A 19,746-nucleotide genomic window follows, 5' to 3' on the forward strand; every position below is an offset into this window, starting at 1 on the left:
TTACCAGGTAATCACTGATCGCTGCAACCTCCGGGTGCTGCAAACAAATTTCTATTCCTTTTCAGTTGTTTCTTCTCCTTTGCATATGACAAAACGCAAATGGACTGAGTTTTAATTAATACTCGCTTGACGAGCTCTCATCGCATGAAAGCAGAGAAAGGGCTTGAAAATTTAAATCGACTTATTTATTTTTCATTACTATTTTTTTCTCCTAAATTTAAGATATTCTTCCTCTAATCTTTCGTTTGTCACAACTTTATAAAATGTAATTTAATTATTGTAACTGCTCAGCTGGTTTAGCTTTTTGCTATTCCAAGACATAAAACTGTTCACCCCAATATTCTTTAACACCCAAAACAAAAGAATTACATCCGTGTTACGTCAAATGAAATCCTCTTGTTTTGTACACTTTTAGACCTAGTCACACGTCTTCATTGAACTTAAAAAAATGACACTTACTCAACCAACCATCTGTGCCAAAGTCATATGAAAACTGGGTATATTTTTACGGAAACTTATAAGATAGACATGTTTGTTTGTTTATGTTGTTTTTTTCTGTGCGAATGTTAAGTTTGAAAGGATTGGAGTGTTGTTGGACTCAAGGGCAAGGACTCGTTATCCATTTTCAATACAAACATAATGATTGTTGGCCTGTCGGACCACTTTAAGGCTAGAGGGTTATCTGAGACAATGCAAGGTAAATGTGTTTTTCTTATACTGTGTTTATTTGACTCTCATTGTTACAAGCAGACTGGATTTCTTTGACTCAGCGTCTACGTCTTCTCCATCCATTGTTACCTCCTAGAGACCGCCTCAACCACGACGACAATAGCTCGTATTAAACCTTCCCTTTGCAACATTTTGCCTGAAGTTGTTCAGCACGTTTCCTGCAGGCTTGTAGCGGGCAACCACATAGGTACACCCTCTCGAGACTGCTTTTCCTATTCCCAGCTCCACACTCTTTTTCCACACCACCTGGGTAAAGTGCCCAGTGCGACCATCCCATCCGGGATTGTTAAAGTTGAACTCACACACTTCTTTGTACCTGTGAAAATATAGTTTAGCACAGTCGTACGTTAAGAAAGAAAGTCCTTTTTTGTTTTTTTTGTGATGCCCTTGCGTAAGTGAAATTTTTTTAAATTCCATTAATATATTTTTGCGACAGCCATGAGATTTGTCGAGATTCTCATATTTTTCGTGACTTTTGTAGTGTCGTTGATGCCTCCTTGGCTTGCTAACAGGTGACTAAACGGCCATGTTGGAGGTCATGTGTAGAACTTGCGTACAAAAAGTCGCTTAGTGAAGAGATACGCTTGTTCTTACTAGTAACCAACATATCAGCCTTAAATCTAACCGCAAACCAACCATTTCAGAAGTTCAGAGTTATTATTTGAAGGTTAGCATTCGCGTTTTAGGACCCTTCATAGCTGAAATTCTCGTTTGTATTGTTTGCAAAGCCTAAAAGTCGACTTTTAAGAAAAAGAAACTTCTATCCTCTCTGTAAAATTGTCCGTCGGACACTCTAAGAGAACGTGGTCAATTGATTTTCACAATCGGTTTGGTGTTTTACTGCATTTCTGCTTAGTGTATAATACGCGCGGGCGCCGACACTAATCTAAACCGCTAAGGCACACTATTAATGAGAACTTTCAAGGGCAAATCAAATTTTTTGCCCCTTTAAAATCAGTTCAGTCTGAACACTTCCATAATGATAGTCTGCTGGATGAAATAAAAATATCGGGACAAAACTTTGATTTTTACGACTCTTTTCCGATGGATAGGGTGGCGAGACCTTGCGACATGAATGACATGCGCAATAAAGATGTGCAGACTTATAGAACGCGCCTAAAGGTGTAATACTTTCCTTTCCTGTACATGTAGAATGTGTAGTATGAAAAATGTATATTAGCATCAAAATACCCACCACATCTCAATAGCTCTTTGCGCCGAGAGGCCTCCAGAGCCACATGACATAGCAAGGTTCTCGCCTTGACCTGGCCTCTCACTGGAACTGGAGTGCTGAAGTTTGCCCATGCGTGCAAGCCGCCCGGCATAAGCTGTGGCCTGCTGACTCATATCGTCATTCAACCTCATGGCTGGTGCATTATGGATCCTGCGGTACTTGTTGTGAGCCTTCAAACCTTCACCTCCAAAGGAAGCTAAATACAGGATACATGTTTTACCGTCATTTACAACATCAGGAATGAGTGGGACAATTATCCGAGATGCATCGAGTGCTCAGAGGTACTCAGAACGTATCAGTTGACAACTGTCATTTTTTTGCTAGTAAAATGATAAACCCTTACAGAGCTATGATCAGTTTTAATGGCATGGCAGCGGCGACAAGAGGGCTTGACCTAACGTAGAGGTGGAAACCTTATGTAATAATTGACTCAATTATGGCAAAGTTTCAACAAATTCTATGAGAGCCTTTTGGAAATATTTTGAAACAAAGTTTTAATCATAAAAACAGTGGAAGAGCATGCTATCCACACAATTAGCTAACATTTTAAGAAAATGATAAGCTTTGGAAACGCAGCTTCATCTCATAGTGGTTTGATTCCATTGAAAACTGTGTACAAAAAAAGAGGGGAATTGCTCTGGGCGATCGCAAGTTAGAAGAATTTTATTAACCTGCATTCAGCTGCTTTTGTTACAGTTTTTGCACGTAATTTGGTCCATGCCTACAAATTTTGCATTATTCAAAACACCGCTCGATAATTTTTTTATACACTTGACAACCCCGAGGTCGGTCGTCAATAAATATACTCTGCAAGTTTCAAGAACACTGAAAACAAAGAAGGCTTTTAAGTAGGGCCTCATATATATAATCAATTTTTCTCCCAGATTTTGTGTTTACAAGTGAGCGTCCTCATTATTCACTGGCATTGTTTTCAAGTTTCAATTGCACATGCACAACTAGCCAAAAAATAGAATTTGCATCAAAAGGGACCCTAGATCAAGTGTATAAAAAAATTTATCAAGCGGTTTTTTGAATAATGCGAAATTTATAGGCATGGACCAAATTACGTGCAAAAACTGTGACAAAAGCAGCTGAATGCAAGTTAATAAAATTCTGCTAACTCGTGATCGCCCTGAGCAATTCCCCTCTTTTTTGTACGCAGTTTTCAAAGGAATCAAACCACTATGAGATGAAGCCGCGTTTCCAAAGCTTGTCATTTTTTTAACATATTAGCTAATTGTGTGGATAACATTCTATTTCATTGTTTTTATGATTCTTAAAACTTTGTTTCAAAATATTTCCAAAACGCTCTCATAGAATTTGTTGAAACTTTGCCATAATTGAGCCAATTATGGCAGGTACATACTCCTTTAAGCGATTTCTCAAAAAAACTCCTGGTACAGAGAAACACAAAGATAAGTAAAAAACGTAATTGCGTTATTACGTTGCCATGGCGACTTCGATTGCAATAAAACCCAGATCATTAGAAATTTTCGTCTTTATATAAACCGGTTGTGCAACCTCTTCCCATATCTTTACTCATGCTGACGTAGTTAATGCTCAAACTTGGGAGGTATCCTCCAAAAAAAAAAATCAGTGGAGCCACCTTAAGGCATGACTACCTAATTAAATATGCATATTTTGAGAAAATGCTATTTAGAACGGTTTGTTTCTATTATTGATCCTGAAAATTGGAATACTAATGAAGCTTAATGGCATTAGCAATGTGAGACATTTTACGAGTTCAAATTTGCGTCACGAGAATTGACGGTCAAAATATTTACAGTGGGGAAAGGATAATAAAAGAGCAACAAGTTCTTTTAGGTACGTTTTAGAGGCTATTAAAAGGTGCTGAAAAATTCGCCTTGTATGTGTGTTACGCTATATAGGAATCTGTAAATAAAGGAAAAAGGGTCACGTGACTTGTTAATTAGCAAAATTGCTAATTTCCAACCACACAAGGCCATTTACGATTTACACTGTTTATGTAACAGTTTGCTGGTGAAAATTCCCAAGACTAAGGTTTGGAACCCTCCGCCGTTAAGGGAAACGTGTTTTGTGACGTCACTAACGAAGCAATGTCACGTGTTATTTGAAATCACGTTTTACGTGTTTTTCTTATTTGAAGTTCACTTTTCAGGATCATTGATGGAAGCAAACCGGGAAATGGGAAAAATTGAACTTCAGATAATCGTAAAGAATAAAACAATTTGTTAGATAAGCTTCGAAAATCGTATATAAATGTAACGGTCATCTCTTGAAATTTTTAGCTGCCCTCAAGGTACAGAAAATTCAAGGGTACATTTGTTACTTCTAAGGGATATTTAGACAAAACAGTTCTTGAGTCCGTGGAGAGCTTGCTGCTGGCCAGGGGCAGGGTTAGAAACACAGTTAATGATCACATGATCTTACCGTAGACTATGTGGATTCCTGAAAGAAAAAGATTATGTATTAGAATGATTACTGAAAGGTATTTAAGAGATTTCTTAGTGTTAAATATTTAAATGATTACAATCAACCACTCGTGTAAATATGCACATGTTTAAGTATTGAAAATTGTTAGTACACTAAAATGGGTTACGTTTAAATTTGCGAAGACGCTCTCTTTAAGGGGGCAGTCTTTTTCCTGCTCTGTATATTGGCTATACACCTAATTCGTTTCCCTGATTATCAGTTCTGACGTGGAATCAGGCCGGTTAAAAATTATAACGGCTTTACAGTTATTTATCTTTGTCGGCAAGTGTAAGCTGTAACGAGTTTTCCCTTGAGAAGTCAGGCTTCAGTGTATATCATCATCATCATCAGTCGACCAAAGAGCAGTTGACTGAAAGTCTTCTCTAACTGTTTTAGCCTTGGTCATTGCGCGCGATGTTATCCTCTCAGTGTATATAAAATAACGTTAAAAAGTCCCTTACACTGAGGACAATTTCATGGTTAAATGTCTTTGTTATGGGTGACTTACCAAAAGTACACAGTACTCCCAAAAACAGGAACGAAAGATTTAAAACCATGACCAATCCCGGACTAAAACTAGAATATACTCCTTGGCCTGTCTAGCTTAACCTGACCGGAGACTCCAGTCCGTTTAAGTCTTTTTATAGTTATTTAATGAATGGAGTCGATTGGCTGAAAAATGTCTGCACTATGAACAGGTGAATAGGTGAAATAAAAGGTGTTTAAATACCAATTAACAACATAAACAAATTGCAATATGTTTTCTTACACATGCTGAATCGATCGATATGTCCTGTCAAAATATGTCAAAATTTCCAAAGCAATAAAATCTTTAAAGGACTTTCCAATTGTTAGCCGGGTACATTTTTGCTCAGTCTGCTTTATTGTATGCGCTTCTCTTCGTAATCATTAATATTTATTCAGTTTATTCTATTTATTTCGGTGTTGGGCATTTTAACTTTATTCAGGGATATATATTATATAAAGAAATTTGTTTTTAGATCGGTTCAGAAATCAAAAGTTCCACCATATCTCAAATAGCTTTTGTTAAGGGACAAAGGATGGTGTTTACAAGCTGTCACAACAGCTGGATACACTTTAGATTTTAGTAGCAAATCTTTGCTGGTCAGTCAAGTCCTTTGCTAAAAGATTTTTGCACCGACCTCTTTGGTGTTGGGATCAATCAAAAATAGAAGTTGGACGCACGGTACTTGCAGAAAACATCATAAGTGTAGTCTCAGTCTTTCACAACATTAACTAAAGGTTTAACTGAGGTTAAGAAACACCTCTTCAAGCTTATTCAGAAACACAGAAACAAGTTCAAAAGATAGAAATAGGTAGATGTATTCAGCTGTGGAATGGGAAAATAAGCGTTTCCTGTTAACGAAGTTCGTTTACTTAAACCTGGAGTTGGTTCTCACTTTCGCTTTCAAACTTGAATCATAATCAGATTTCCTTATCTCATTAAAATCTAACCTAAGGCCCCGAGTCCTAACACCTTTCGAGTTCTTTGTTCTCTGTTAAACCAGTTTTAGCCAAATTTCACTTACTTTTCTGACCTCAAACTAGAATTTCTTTCGACACAATCTTGGAAAGATTTAGTGTCTTTCAAACTATCGTTTTGGTTCCCTGTAAAGGATTTGGGTATAGAGATATTTCTAGTTTTGCATATTTCTTCCACGCGTAGCGGGAATCAAGTCAATTTCAGTTCCTTTTGTTTTCTAAACTCTGACACTTACTAACACCTTTTCCTTGCATATGAATGCCATGTAAAACTGTAAAAAAAATCATTTAACTTAATCGTTCAATATAAATAGAACCTCTTGTGAGTAACTTCTCAGTTATGCCTTAAGATCCGAGATAGCTAAGAGGAGTTTGTAACTTCAACGGAAAGATTAAAACCATCGTCAACTGCCAAACTCTGGTTGTGTTACCTCTTATCACGTAATCCTAAAGTCTGTAGAAGTCCCCCTCCACACAATGTATGTTTTTCTTCAATACAGACGGTTTGCATAATTAGAATACATTTTGTGTGTGAAATCACGTTCTTCTGTGGGAAAATTTCAAGTTTTATTGATTTACTTCTATTTGTCATGTTTGTTTTTCTCAGTCGGTTCAGCTTAACAGCACCAGTTTATACCACGTGACTGTCAAGTGAATGTATCACTCTTGTCAGTTATCATCGTATCTCATCGACCCATATCAAAACACAGTATGCCTTTAAAGACTCCGGTGTCTCGGATATTTAAGCTTAATTTTTCATACTTCTTATTAGAGAGAAGAAACAAGGGTAACAAAATGGCACTGGCAAGGCTTGGGAATCAATAAATATTAATAACTTGTTTTCCATCCCACTAAGACAAAATCGAACAAGAAGGAATCGCTTCTACTGTTTGATGTCACGTGTTATTTGAAATCGCGTTTTACGTGTTTTTTTCATTGAGCCACATTTGAAGTTCACTTTTCAGGATCACTGATGGAAGCAAACCGGTTTAAATAGCATTTTACAAAATATGCATATTTAATTAGGTAGTTATATCTTGAGTGGCTTGAGGACTTTAAACCTCTTTCACTCACTTTTATTCATTCGGAAGGTGTTCAGCTGAAACACAATAAAGCAGCTCTTTCACACAACGTTCACATGGGCATAAGTGCATAATTTGGCCAATCCTCATCTGTCAGCCTTCTCACCTACTCCCACTCAAATGATATTCAGAACATCTAGAATTAAGAATGATTTTTTTCCTGATTTTATCAAAGAGGTTCTGGGGCAAGTAACCGTGCTTCTGCTGGCGTCTAGTATGTGTTAGACATCAGGAAGGTGGATAATCCCTATAATGGCCTATACGGGGAGGCTCCGCCCGAAAGGGAGACCTTTTTCAGGCTTTAGGAATTTGAAAAGATAGAGATTGCACTTGTTGAAATACGATATAGAAAAAGGTGGGAAAAATTGTCATTTTGGTTGGTAAAAAGGCTCAAAGATCTAACAGATGCATTTCATGGCTGAGAAAAAGACGAGAAATTGTTCTGGTTTTGCGATTAACTCATACTTGTGAGGCAGTGCATTTACAGTGGTTGAAAGAGATGTTCTAAATTAGAAATGTGAAAGGGATAGCATTTGTCAATTGCAGGTATACGAAACGTGACGCTGTATTTTTCCAGGTAAATAAAAGCGAATGGGGTCGGACATGGGCGCGGAACCTCCTCGTATAAAATTAAACTTTTTGGAATCCCCCCGTGAATCAGCCTTAAATTCTAAGAGTGGAATCTAGAATAAGGGAATATTCCTTCGTGTGTGATTTGGGCAATGGCTACTTCTCTTGGGAGCTGTTATCTAGCATGCAAGCAAGCTCAGTTTCGACAGGCGAGTGAATTTGGACGATCGACTCCTTTCATTTCTTCCTGTTTACTTTTGCACACTTTTTGCGCGTAACCCGCGCGTGACCTATCACGACAATATTCATCAGGGGCACCAAACGATGGCTTACTCTTAAATATATTGAAAAGAGTCTTTAGGCTGATATACAGTACTTGTAGATTGTCCAGAAATGAATTCAAAGGGGTGCTAGTAAATTTATGTTTGTTCGGTCATCCTAGGGCAACCTGAGCCTTTTCGATATAAAAAGGCCCACAGTATTATTCCACAGAAAATTTTAGATGCAATAAGGTATCAGAACTTTTCTGATTCCTCTCACCATCACATCTTTGAATCGGAAAATTATAGTTTTTCTTTTTCCACGAAATATAGTTTAAATTTTGAGGGAAATGGGAAAAACTGAACTTCAGATAATCGTAGGGAATAAAACAATTTGTTAGATAAGCTTCGAAAATCGTATATAAATGTAACGGTCATTTTGAAATTTTTAGCTGCCCTCAAGATACAGAAAATTTAAGGCTATATTTGTTACTTCTAAGGGATATTTAGAAAAAAAACAGTTTTTGAGTGTCAACCATCCGTGGAGAGCTTGCTGCTGGCCAGGGGCAGGGTTAGAAACGCAGTTAATGATCGCCTATAAACACTTTCATCTTACCGAAGACTATGCGGATTCCTGAAAGAAAAAGGTTATGTGTTATCAAGATTACTGAAAGTTATTTAAGAGATTTCTTAGTGTTAAATATTTAAATGATTGCAATCTACCATTCGTATAAATATGGACGTGCTGAAATACTGAAAATTGTTAGTACACTAAAATGCGTTACGTGTATACAACTGTATTTGCGAAGACGCTCGCTTTAAGGGGGCAGCCTTTTTTCTTGCTGTGTACATTAGCTATACACCTAATTCGTTTCCCTGATTATCAGTTCTGACGTGGAATCAGGGCTGTTAAAAATATAACGTTTTTACAGTCATATATCTTTGTCGGCTAGGGACTTACCAGAAGTACACAGTACTCCCAAAAACAGGAACGAAAGATTTAAAACCATGAGCAAAGCCGGACTAAAACTAAAATTTACTCCTTGGCATCTCTAGCTTAACCTGACCGGGGACTCAAATCCGTTTTGGTTTTTTTTACAGTTATGTGATGAATGGAGTCGATTGATTGAAGAATGTCTGCGCTATAAACAAGTGAAATAAAAGGTGTTTAAATACCAATAAACAAGGTAAACAAATTGCAATATGTTTTCTTACACATGCTGAATCGATCGATATGTCCTGTCAAAATATCTCAAATTTCCAAAACAATAAAATCTTTAAAGGGCTTTCCAGTGTATGTTTTTCTTCCATACAGACGGTTTGCATAATCAGCCGAACAGCAGTTTATACCACGTGACTGCCAAGTGAATGTATCACTCTTGTCAGTTCTCATCGGTTCTCATCGACCCATATAAAAACACAATATGCCTTTTTAGACTCCGGTGACTCAGATATTCAAGCTTAATTTTTCATACTTCTTATTAGAGAGAAGAAACAAGGGTAACAAAATGGCACTGGCAAGGCTTGGACATCAATAAATATTAATAAATTATTTTCCATCCCACCTAGACAAAATCCAACCAGAAGGAATCGCTTCTACTGTTTGATCAAGGTTTCTTGATATTTTTTTTTTCAGCATTGCTTTCTATTTATTTACAACCTTGAAGAATTAACTACATAGTTCTAAAAAGATTCCTTTTAGGCTATGCTCAATATACCAGATATATATTTCCACTCACGCTATATCGGCTAGCTTGTGGTGCCGCCATACTATCTCGTACAGTATCATTATCGTTATCATTATTAGCTTATCTCCCTTTTCAAGTTCTCAGTTTACAACACGCGCCAAAAAATTAGTTTACTAAGAATCGTTTTGGTGTTACTTTGAGCGGGTGAGAAAATCGTGCGCACTTTACACCCCTGTGTAACAGACCCAGTGGAATCTATATCTTCACCGGGTTCTGGGAGAAAACGTCACCAGGTTGGTTTATTTTTCTGTTTTTCTTAGTTTTGAATTTCCTATAAAAGCTAAAAGGGGTGGCAGGCCTTACATCCCTACCGGTATGAAACCTTTGAAAACCTTTTACATATTGCTGTAGGTAGAATAACTAATTAAACGATTTGCACTTTTTTATGCAATATCAAGTACCTGCATCCCTCAGATGTGTACTTTTTTTGTAGAAGTCACAATAGAAAGTGCCCGAGGAAGCAAAATATTAGCCAGGTAGTAACAAACTATTTGTCAGACACCGAAGAGGCCAAAATATCACTGGGTAGGGTAGGGTTTCATTGTGTGTTCCACTGGGTCTGTTACAGAAGGGTGTTGGTTTGCACGGTTGCATTGGTATTATGATTTTTTAGTTCTAAAAAATCAAAATGCAAGCAAATTTCTTTTTCTTTCCTTTTTGTTTTGCTTTTCCTCTTTTCTCTTCTGAAGAGGAATTAGATTGTTAAATGGACTGAGTATCACTCATATTTAAAACGCGTCTTTCTGAAGTCGCCGAAGAATTCCAAACGCTTGAAAACAGTGACTTACAAAAACATAGGTTAAGTTTCATACGTTTCCTTTGAGGCTTCATTCTCTCAATATTTTCAAAGCATCTTAAACATACACGCCTTTACGCAGCCATCTTTTAAGTATTACTCAGGTTCTTGAATTGACTATGCCATTTCTCCTAATTTATTCTTTCCACATTGCATTGATCCACGACCTTGGCGTTGACCTCTTCCGAGTGCTCCTTTTTAGAGGACGCCAGCCTTTTCGTTCCCCACAGGCCTACATCCTGATCCATTATCATCTCCCCCTCCCCCCATTGGTGTCCACACTCTTGAGCGCCATCTGCCTTCTCCTCCTCCTCCAACACCAACACCACTACCACCTTTACCGCTGAGTAGAATAATTTTTATCAAAGCTTCCGGCAACATTTTCCCTGACGATGTCCGTCATGTTTTTGAGCGGTCGATAGCAGCCCACAACATAGATACACCTTCCCTCTTGCTTTTCCTATTCCCAGCTCAACACTGTACACTTCTCCTGGATAAAATGCCTTATGTCGTAATTCCATCTGGGATATTTGAATTTGAACATGCACACTTCCTTGTACCTGTGAAAATATTGTTTAGTAAAGTCATACGTTACAAAGAAAGTCCAGTCACACCACATGCTGTCTTAAATAAAAAAAAAAGTTGTTGTTGTTGCACATTTTTCATTTCTAACACTTTTTTGAGGTCAATACACAACACGCATCGAGCAGTTTGTGTAGACTGCAAAATTATTTATACGTTATTCACTTGCTTCGGTCGGTCCGTATTGGGAGAAACTGTGCCCGAGGTCTTGAGTACTCAGAACAAAGGCATTGTTTCTCCCAATACGGACCGACCAAAGCCAGTGAATAATCTTTTTTATTTTTTTCCTACTGAGATTTAAAAGTTTCAGGAAAATTTTCCTCAGTCAGCCTCCACCCTATGTGTGTTTCGTGTTGACGCGATCCATTGCAAACCAAAGCAAAATATTACAACATGATTCTTAGCTCGGTAATTTAGATTATCACAATTTAGCTCTCTTGCAGAATAAAGAAAGTTTTTTTGTCTTGGAAGGCAATTCATAATCTGAGTGTGAAACAGGGATAAAAGAATTGATGAACTTGTTATTACAAGCCGTAGGAAAAAAGTACAGAAAACGATAAAAAACAAAACTACAAACATAGCAAAAATGTCCAATAAACGGTGCATAAAAGCATGATTGCTGTACTTACAGCGCGGTTATAAAGCTAGTGAAGCGACATCACGAGCCGCCTGTTTTGCTTTACTTTAGCGGTTTTCCTGGCTCACTTGCTTGATTCTCCTTTCATATTTTTTGTCTGAATAATAAACTTCACTTTTCCCTTGCTAATGCTAATTTAGCGCAAGTTTTGAAAGAAAAATGGTTTGAAAATCACGGTTTTGCTCATTCACAAACAACAACCTACCCTACCCTCCTAAGTCTTTTCCAGAGGGGAAAAAAAAACACAACTTTTATTTGAGGTTAATATCAGTTATTGTGATGTATAATGTAAAGGACCTAACCATTTGTAAAAAAAAACATGTGGTAATCACGATTTTGCATTTAGGTTAGTAGATTCCCTTTGGCCACAGCAAAAGAGTTTCGTGATTAAAAGCAACATGACTTGCCAGCCATAGGCGATGTTAAAAATAACAAGGAGAATAAACAAGCCTGTGTTGACCAGGGACTGGCCATATGCCGTCATATATGGTAGGTTAGATCACGAAAAAGGTCTACAAGGAGCTGGGAAGGAAAGCCTACTCCTCTGCACAATAATGTACATTTAACAAAGAAAATTGTTTGCTTTCGACAGTCGCAAGACACTGAGTCACAGCCGCTAAACATGGTTCCTGGCGGAGGATCATAGAGCGTCCATTAATCTAATTAATTTGCACAAGAAGGGAAATACTTGCTTAAAGTTTATTTATTAATTTATTTATTTTTTAATTGTCTCTTTCATATTATTTTTATTTTTTATCATTCTTACGAATTTTATTTGTGATAAAGGAGGCAGTATGAACAATAAAATAAATGATTTTATCGGTAAATTGAAACATTCTTGTTTCCTATAAATATTCTCCTGCACGCTGTTCTGATAAGCCACAATAAGACGTGAACACAAGACAACGGCTGCAACTCCGCTCTATTTGGGTTTTATCGGTGTCTTGTTTGTCTTGCGAGGTTATAATTTCTCTGTTGTACGCAATACGATCAGCTTAGCAGATTTATGTTCACTTGGCATATATATTTTTCTGATTATATCTCTTGTAGATCCTACGTATACGTCCATCGGCTTATTTGTTTTCTGTCCTTTACAGTTTTTCTTAAATTATGTTTTTGCTTCTAGTGCTCTAATTTCGTAAAACAAGAGTTTTAGCCAGCAACTATATATCGCAAAATATATATATATTTTTTTTCTTGGATCTTTACTATAGAATTTTCTCACTGCTCATGAACGAATTCAAATCGCCTTCTGACAACGCAAATAACAGAATTTCATTGAATTGCTAATTAATCTGAAATGAAAATTCAATTAGTTTTTTTCCTGTCACCTTTGCCGCGAAAGAATATGTAACATGGCGTTCGAACACTGATCGTAAATGGCGTTTTGTAGTTCTTTTGGGCTAGGAATTCTTCATCTCTTCAAGCAGTCATGGACGGTTTACCATGATAATAGACAAAAGCTGTCCACCGATCTTTCCCGAGTGAATTATCCTTCGATTCCAAAACACGTGGAGACTAGTTCTATCGACGAAAACATCGTTGCAATTCACAGCGAGTGACATGTTATTTAAAGGTATGGAATTCAGTTTAAAATGCATGTTAACATCTATCCACGAGAAAGGAATCAGTTTTGGTTTACTGAAAATCTTTTTAGTTGTGAGTACTTGAGCGATTGAGCAAATAGCGGTGAGCGAGGGTCTCACTATAGCCACCCTCGCTCCGCGAAGGATCTCTGATTACTCGCGCGTAAACATGAGATCAGCCTCTATTTTCCTTTCGCTTTGAAAATTACATTCCGGCGGGCAAGGCGAAACAGTAGCGGTAGCCGTTCGGGAGAAGGTATGAGAACCGCTTAAATTAGGCCCGGTCTCAGGTTACCCGCGCGTCGTTTTCTTGGTATGCTGATAATTCTCCCAAACGAAGATCGAAATATATGGCTTGAAGTTGTCTATTAGCCCTCGAACGTACACGGGGGAGGGGGAGGGGGGAGGGGGAAGGGGGTGGTTGCCACCCCCTCTGAAGTTTTCTGAGTTTTTTCCCAGACAATAAATTATCAGCACCTGAGACATGAAGTCATAAGTAGCAGGTGGTCAAGCCATTTTTGAGTGAAAATGCATATGTTTCCTTCACTTCTCTCAACAATAAAAGTAACTGTTGTGGATAAAATGATGCAAAGTGCTTATTTATGTGTTATTTTATATGTCAAACACCAAAACAATACCGCTTCTTGCGGTTTTAACTTGATTTCTAATTCTTGGTAAAATCCAAGATGAGGGACATTGTTGGTGACGTCACAGGCCTCCAGTAGCGCCACCACCCATAAAATATACCTCATCTTGTTGAGAAGATCAAAGGCTTTCCACTGAAGGCAACATATCAAAACTCTAGGGAGGGGTTCCATCACCACCTTCCCCCCCCCCCCCACTTCGCTTTGTGCCTCTGTGGGGGTATGAATTTGCGTGTACGTCCGGGGGTTAAGTAATAATCGTTTAAGAAAGACTTTCCCTCCATAATTCCACAGCACGTTCAGAAAAGAAACGATAAATAAGACTTTCTAAAATGCGGGGTTGCGGGAAAATGTCACGACTATTTTAATAGGGGTGACCACTCAGTGAGCAAATTACGCACAAGCGAAGAGAGTATTCCCGAAAATTTTCGTGAGTGTTTCAAGGGATTCGGAAGATGTTTGGAAAAAAAATACAGGCACAGTGTTCTTTTTCTCTTGAGAAATTGTGGCATTGAAGCTAGTGCAGTGGGTGAAGAAAAAAAACAAATCGCACTCTGACACCACAGCTTAACCGTATCAACTTTAGCATGACCCTTTTCTGCACCGAAGGCGACCTTGTTAGTTTAAAGGTACTGACAAACGAACGATTATGTGATCGTGATGTCGTAGTCGATATCTTGACTGTATCAACCTTAAAAAGTTGAGGTATGCATTGAATGATAAGTGCTCCATTAACACGTCATGTTGCACTCGTAAGATCTTGATTGACTCACACTTCCTTCCAACAGACGGTAGCAGAAAGTTACTGACCAGCTAGTTCAACATTAAGAAAACAAGAATATTAACCCATGATGTACAGGCCGGAGAAAGTGGTAGAAATTTGGCTACCTCCATGCGATTAATTGTTCATACAAGGGTCAAAGATAAACATTTTTTAGTAACTCTACCCTTCTTCTATTCAGGCGCTTTACGATAACATCAATCAGAATGAATGTTTGACATACAATCGAGTATTATAGACCCGGGGGGTAATCCCATAGTTAACCTATGCCGGGATGCGCAACACAAGTTGATTTTTTTCTATTGTCAAGCTGGACACGCTTTCCTTTTCGTAGCACCGTCGACGACACTCTTTTGGTAATTTGTGCCCCTCGGCTGCTGATCGCTTCCTCCAGCCTTTTTGCAAGTAAACCTTGCGTGTCACAGAAAAGATACTTGAGTTCTGAATAAATATGACATAGACCGTGCTTGAACAGCATATGAAACTCCTACTGTTGGGCAACCTAGCCGAACGACATTTTTTTTTGGTGGGGGGCTGTTTGTTGCGTCAATCTCTACAATAAAACCATAGATCATTTTTGCAATAAACAAATTTGCGAAGATTTAAGTCATTAAATGGATGGGGAAAAGACATAAAGCCTGCCCATAATACACCCCGTATTCTCTCGAGAAACTCCCCCCATTTGCTCCTAGGGTTTATATAGGATCAATCGTTAACATGTCATCAACCAAAATTTAGCAACAAGTTTAGCGACTTAGGTTTTTGTTAGTGGCTAACTGCGGCTTAAGTTCAGTTGAGAAAATTATACTAAACGTGTCTACTGAAAGAAAAATGTTCTTAACATGGCTTTGTATGGTAATTCTACTTATGATGGTGAGTTGGAGAAATTCATTTTATTTTAAGACGATCATATAATGCTAAATTCAAGCAAATAACGCTTTGATTAGATTGGATCTTTGAGTTCATCATAAACCAAGCTCTAAACTAGTACCGCCTGGTAACACTTCAAAACGTAAAGGAAGGATAGGAAGTCATTTTTTTCTATTTGAGACCATGTGTGCATGTCAATACAACTGCAAGCTCGCTCCCAGTTACACTCCAGCTGGCCCCAATTGTTCAAAAGCCGGATAGCACCATTCACCGGAAAAAATCACCATCCAATAAAGGTCCAGTGGATAATGTGAGGACGACCAATACGTCATTTCCGAGTTCCAAAAACTCTCACTTTCAAAACGAGGCTAAGTGCAAAAAACCTTTCTTGAGCTAATGAGTATTATTTGCATGAGATTAAAAAATATTTTTCGTATCAATACATTTGCACTTAGCCTCCCGCTTTGAAACAAAGGCTCGGGGCCACTCAGAAATGGCCTATTGCGTTATCCGCGGGATAGAGATTTATCCGGTGGATAGCGCTATCCACCTTTTGAACAACTGTTGCCAGCTTGGTTTTTATCAAACGAGTTTTTTTCCAATTTTCTGCGATTAAAACACAAACTGCACAGCCCTTTTTTGGTATGCTGAACATTGTTACTCAGAACTGAAAAAACTGAGTGACATCATTATATTATTATTTGTAATAGAATGCTGCCTGGTTAAAAAAATAAACAGTTGCAAAATCGAGAGGGTGAAAAAAAGTTTCGCCATCAAATTAGTTTTTATTCAGTTTTGTGGGATGTCAACGAAGGGTGGATTCATTTGCAACCGTCGCATTTAAACACTGAATATATTGTTTTGGAGCTTAAAGGAGCTATGTTACGCAATTTTCTATCTTTTAAAAAGCATAAACATGTTCCAAAATAATGACTATATTAAAACTATATTACTTAAAGCATTTCAAATTTTTCGTTTGCTGTCGTCTGTTCCTACGAATGGCAAGTGTGAACATAGATTAAAACTTGAAAAAGTTTCACCAACTTTTTCAAGTTTTTTAAGGTGGCCCGTTCCTATGTATATGCGTGTTAGTTATGTTTTTTTATGTTTTTTTACGATTTTTTGCATCCTTAATAAATAATGATGGAACTTTAAGAAAATGGTATTTATTTTCTTATAGGTATAAAAACTTTTGAGATATTGACATATATTTAAAACCTCATTTTTACGAAAAATAAAAATAACTTCGAAATCCCACGACAGATTTTTCCCTATTTACAATAAATAGATTTCCATATGTAAATAATAACTATTATCCCCAAGTGGCATACTGCTCGTGAGCATATCATAGGAAAGTCAGAGATCTTGAATATATTATCGTGCGAGAGGGTTTTCATTGCAGTTGAAAATTGGACGGCGAGGTGTTCTCGAACTAGCGGGTTTATTTCGCTTCAGAACGAGAGCCTTTGAAACTAAAAACTGCCAAGCGGTTTCTGCAGATGCTGTGTTTTGTTTTCTTAATATTTTTGTCGAAAATGAACGGACAAATGCAGAGTAAGTTGGATAAATAGAATATATTTAATTTCAACGCGCATGTAGCAGAAAGTTGGTTGTATTAAAGCGCTAACTGTGTTCGCCGTAGTTGTCCGATGACTCATTTTCTTCCAACAATGCTTTGAGTAAGAACAACGTTCCAGTTAACAGGTAGTTTGTCAGCTCTCTTCCGCTATTTGTGCGTTTACGTTCACAAATGTGTTAGCCTATCATTTTAACATTAAATTTGATCAACATTTTGTGGAGCGATTTCTATAGCTACGGTCACGATTGCCTTCAAACTTGCAGACATAAAACTAGAGGGCTCTGAGGCTTATTTGCTAAAGTTAGGGAAAAATCTGTCGTGGGATTTCGAAGTTATTTTCATTTTTCGTAAAAATGAGGTTTTAAATATATGCCGATATCTCAAAAGTGTTTATACCTATAAGAAAATAAATAACATTTTCTTAAAGTTCCATCATTATTTATTAAGGATGCAAAAAATCGTAGAAATCGGTTGAATCTTTCATTCTGAAAAACGCGAATCAAAAACATAACCAACACGCATATAAATAGGAACGGGCCACCTTAAGTGATTTTGCTGGCGTAGTATTTTAATACTAGGCCAGCAGAAAGAGACCAAAATCTTATGGCTGGTACGGAGCTCTCTGCTTAGCAACCTTTGTTTGATATCTTCTTCGAAACTGTACAGGAGTATTTTGTATACTGGTGAAAGCACTAATAAGTAATGACGTTAAGACCGAAACCAGCAATAGCCTCGTGTCTTAGCCTCTTAAAATCAATACGAATTGTAATTCCAACGGGCAAATGCGATGGTTATACTAATACACGTATGCTGAAAAAGTATGTCCCCAAATGAGATTTGTACGTGCTAAGTAGAGAAGATCCAAGCGCTTGCCAGGAAACCAGTTTGTAGAGTCCTAAGTACCGGAAAGATTGAAACGAACTAAAAGTTTTTCAAGGAGCTAAATGGGCTGGCTCAAATGAGGGTGTGTTTGCCGTTATTTTCCTATAAACAATGTATAGTAAAACGTAACTAAATTCAAATTTATTACAATAATTCTGGATGTCACAAAAACCTCATCCAAATATTGGTTAAAATATGAAAGGATTTGTAGAGGAGTATGATTTGACATCCCTCAATAAGAATGTCTTTGTGTCTCGTTATTCCAGAAACACTGCCTTGGTTGGGGGATTTTATCACTCAGGTTGGTGAACTATAAAAATCCAGGTCATACTTTGTTTAATGGTGAATGCTGCGACACACTGACTTGGTGCTCCACTAATGCGTGTGAGAATTATTTCAAATTCTGTGTGACATCACTTGGATCTTTGCACCCGTGCAACCTGGGCTCTAGTGAAACAAGAGTGCTTGGCGACGACGACTTCACGTTTCCTAAGGTTGGAGGAAGCCTGGGTACAAATCTGCTCAATCCACTGACATTCAACTTTTCTCACTGGCAGGTTACTATTTTCAAACCGCTCTTTTTAGTTTGTGTGTAGCAGTTGTGCATCGAAGGTTCAGTGAGTAGCCGCTGAAACTGGTGAACACATTGCTTTGGTGTAAATACTCGGGTGTTAACAGACCCTGTCAGCAGAGCCTCATTTCGCTTGCTCAATTTTGGCGTTCTCGAGAATGATTCTGCAGGAATCGAGTAAGACCTTTGTTGCGCATGCCTGGTATGTTGCTAGGATATAGTTTCGAACCTAGGCCTAATGGCCGTGCGCTTGCAACAACGGGCTCGGTTATGACAATCGGTTCATCAATAAACGGATGCTCGCACGCCAAAAAAAACAATTTGACGAGAGAGAACAAGATTGAGTGTAGGAGCCTCAAAGGGTTAACATGGTTTAAACGGAGCTTTCTTTCTTCCTCCTCAATCAAGAAGCCAAAAGGAGGCTCTCGCAGGGTGGTGTTAACAAAGAAATGAAAAGAAATGAGTGAAGTGTCGCGGATGAGAGGACAAGATACGCGTACTCTTTACCTTTTATACTAATTTGTTGACAGTAAGCTTGGGCGTCAACATATAAGGGTGCCACTGGTTCCCGCTGTCGATCCATTTATGAGCGTACTGCTGAAACTAACCCAGCAAAAGAATCTAATAAAAATTTCATTTTCACGTTATCTTTACATTTTCAGGGACCTGCGAAAAAAAGCAAAAGGTTTATCTTTTAAATTATCAAAACCCTCTATTTTCCTGTTAATTTCAGGGGAGCACAGTCGTAATTGAAGTCTGGGATGATGACAGCGGTCAGATTGCAGGTTCTCTCCACGATTTCGTAGACAAGTACACCCTAACACTAAGCCAACTTCGATCAGCGGATCCTGATCTTCAATCTGCCACCCAGCAAACAAAGAAGCTATGTGGTAAACGATCGTGCATGACCGTAACGGTCACGCTATACTGTGGTCCTAATTATCTGGTGCCAGAGTGTCGCACTTATTGTATGTCACACAATGATAGTCTTGGTCATTACAACTGTAACTATACTGCCGGACGAAAAATATGTCACGACGGATGGTATGATCCTCTTTCAGACTGTGTAAAGAAACGGAAGATTTGCACTCCCAGAAATGATTCTTTGGGTCATTACAACTGTGACCCCGTCAGTGGAGAAAAGTTGTGTCTGAGCGGGTGGACTGGGGAAAATTGCACACAAAGTAAGTAAAAAAAAACGACTGAGTATTTAGTTTTCCAATGAAATGATGAATATA

At 38.0% G+C, this 19,746-nt stretch overlaps 2 protein-coding genes across 2 annotated transcripts in view; both read right to left on the minus strand.

Moving 5' to 3' along the window:
• Positions 1–19,746, minus strand: part of LOC140928239 (uncharacterized) — a 240,002-nt gene that overhangs the window by 176,313 nt on the left and 43,943 nt on the right. The window lies entirely within an intron of this gene.
• LOC140926810 (Golgi-associated plant pathogenesis-related protein 1-like) lies at positions 772–5,021 on the minus strand. The gene is made up of 4 exons (XM_073376504.1): positions 4,926–5,021; positions 4,376–4,393; positions 1,925–2,159; positions 772–1,045 (listed from the first exon to the last, which is right to left on the minus strand). The coding sequence occupies exons 1-4, from the start codon at positions 4,972–4,974 to the stop codon at positions 814–816; spliced, it is 534 nt and encodes a 177-aa protein (XP_073232605.1). The 5' UTR covers positions 4,975–5,021; the 3' UTR covers positions 772–813.

This window comes from Porites lutea, chromosome 2 (assembly GCF_958299795.1).
Source record: "Porites lutea chromosome 2, jaPorLute2.1, whole genome shotgun sequence".
NCBI lineage: Eukaryota > Metazoa > Cnidaria > Anthozoa > Scleractinia > Poritidae > Porites > Porites lutea.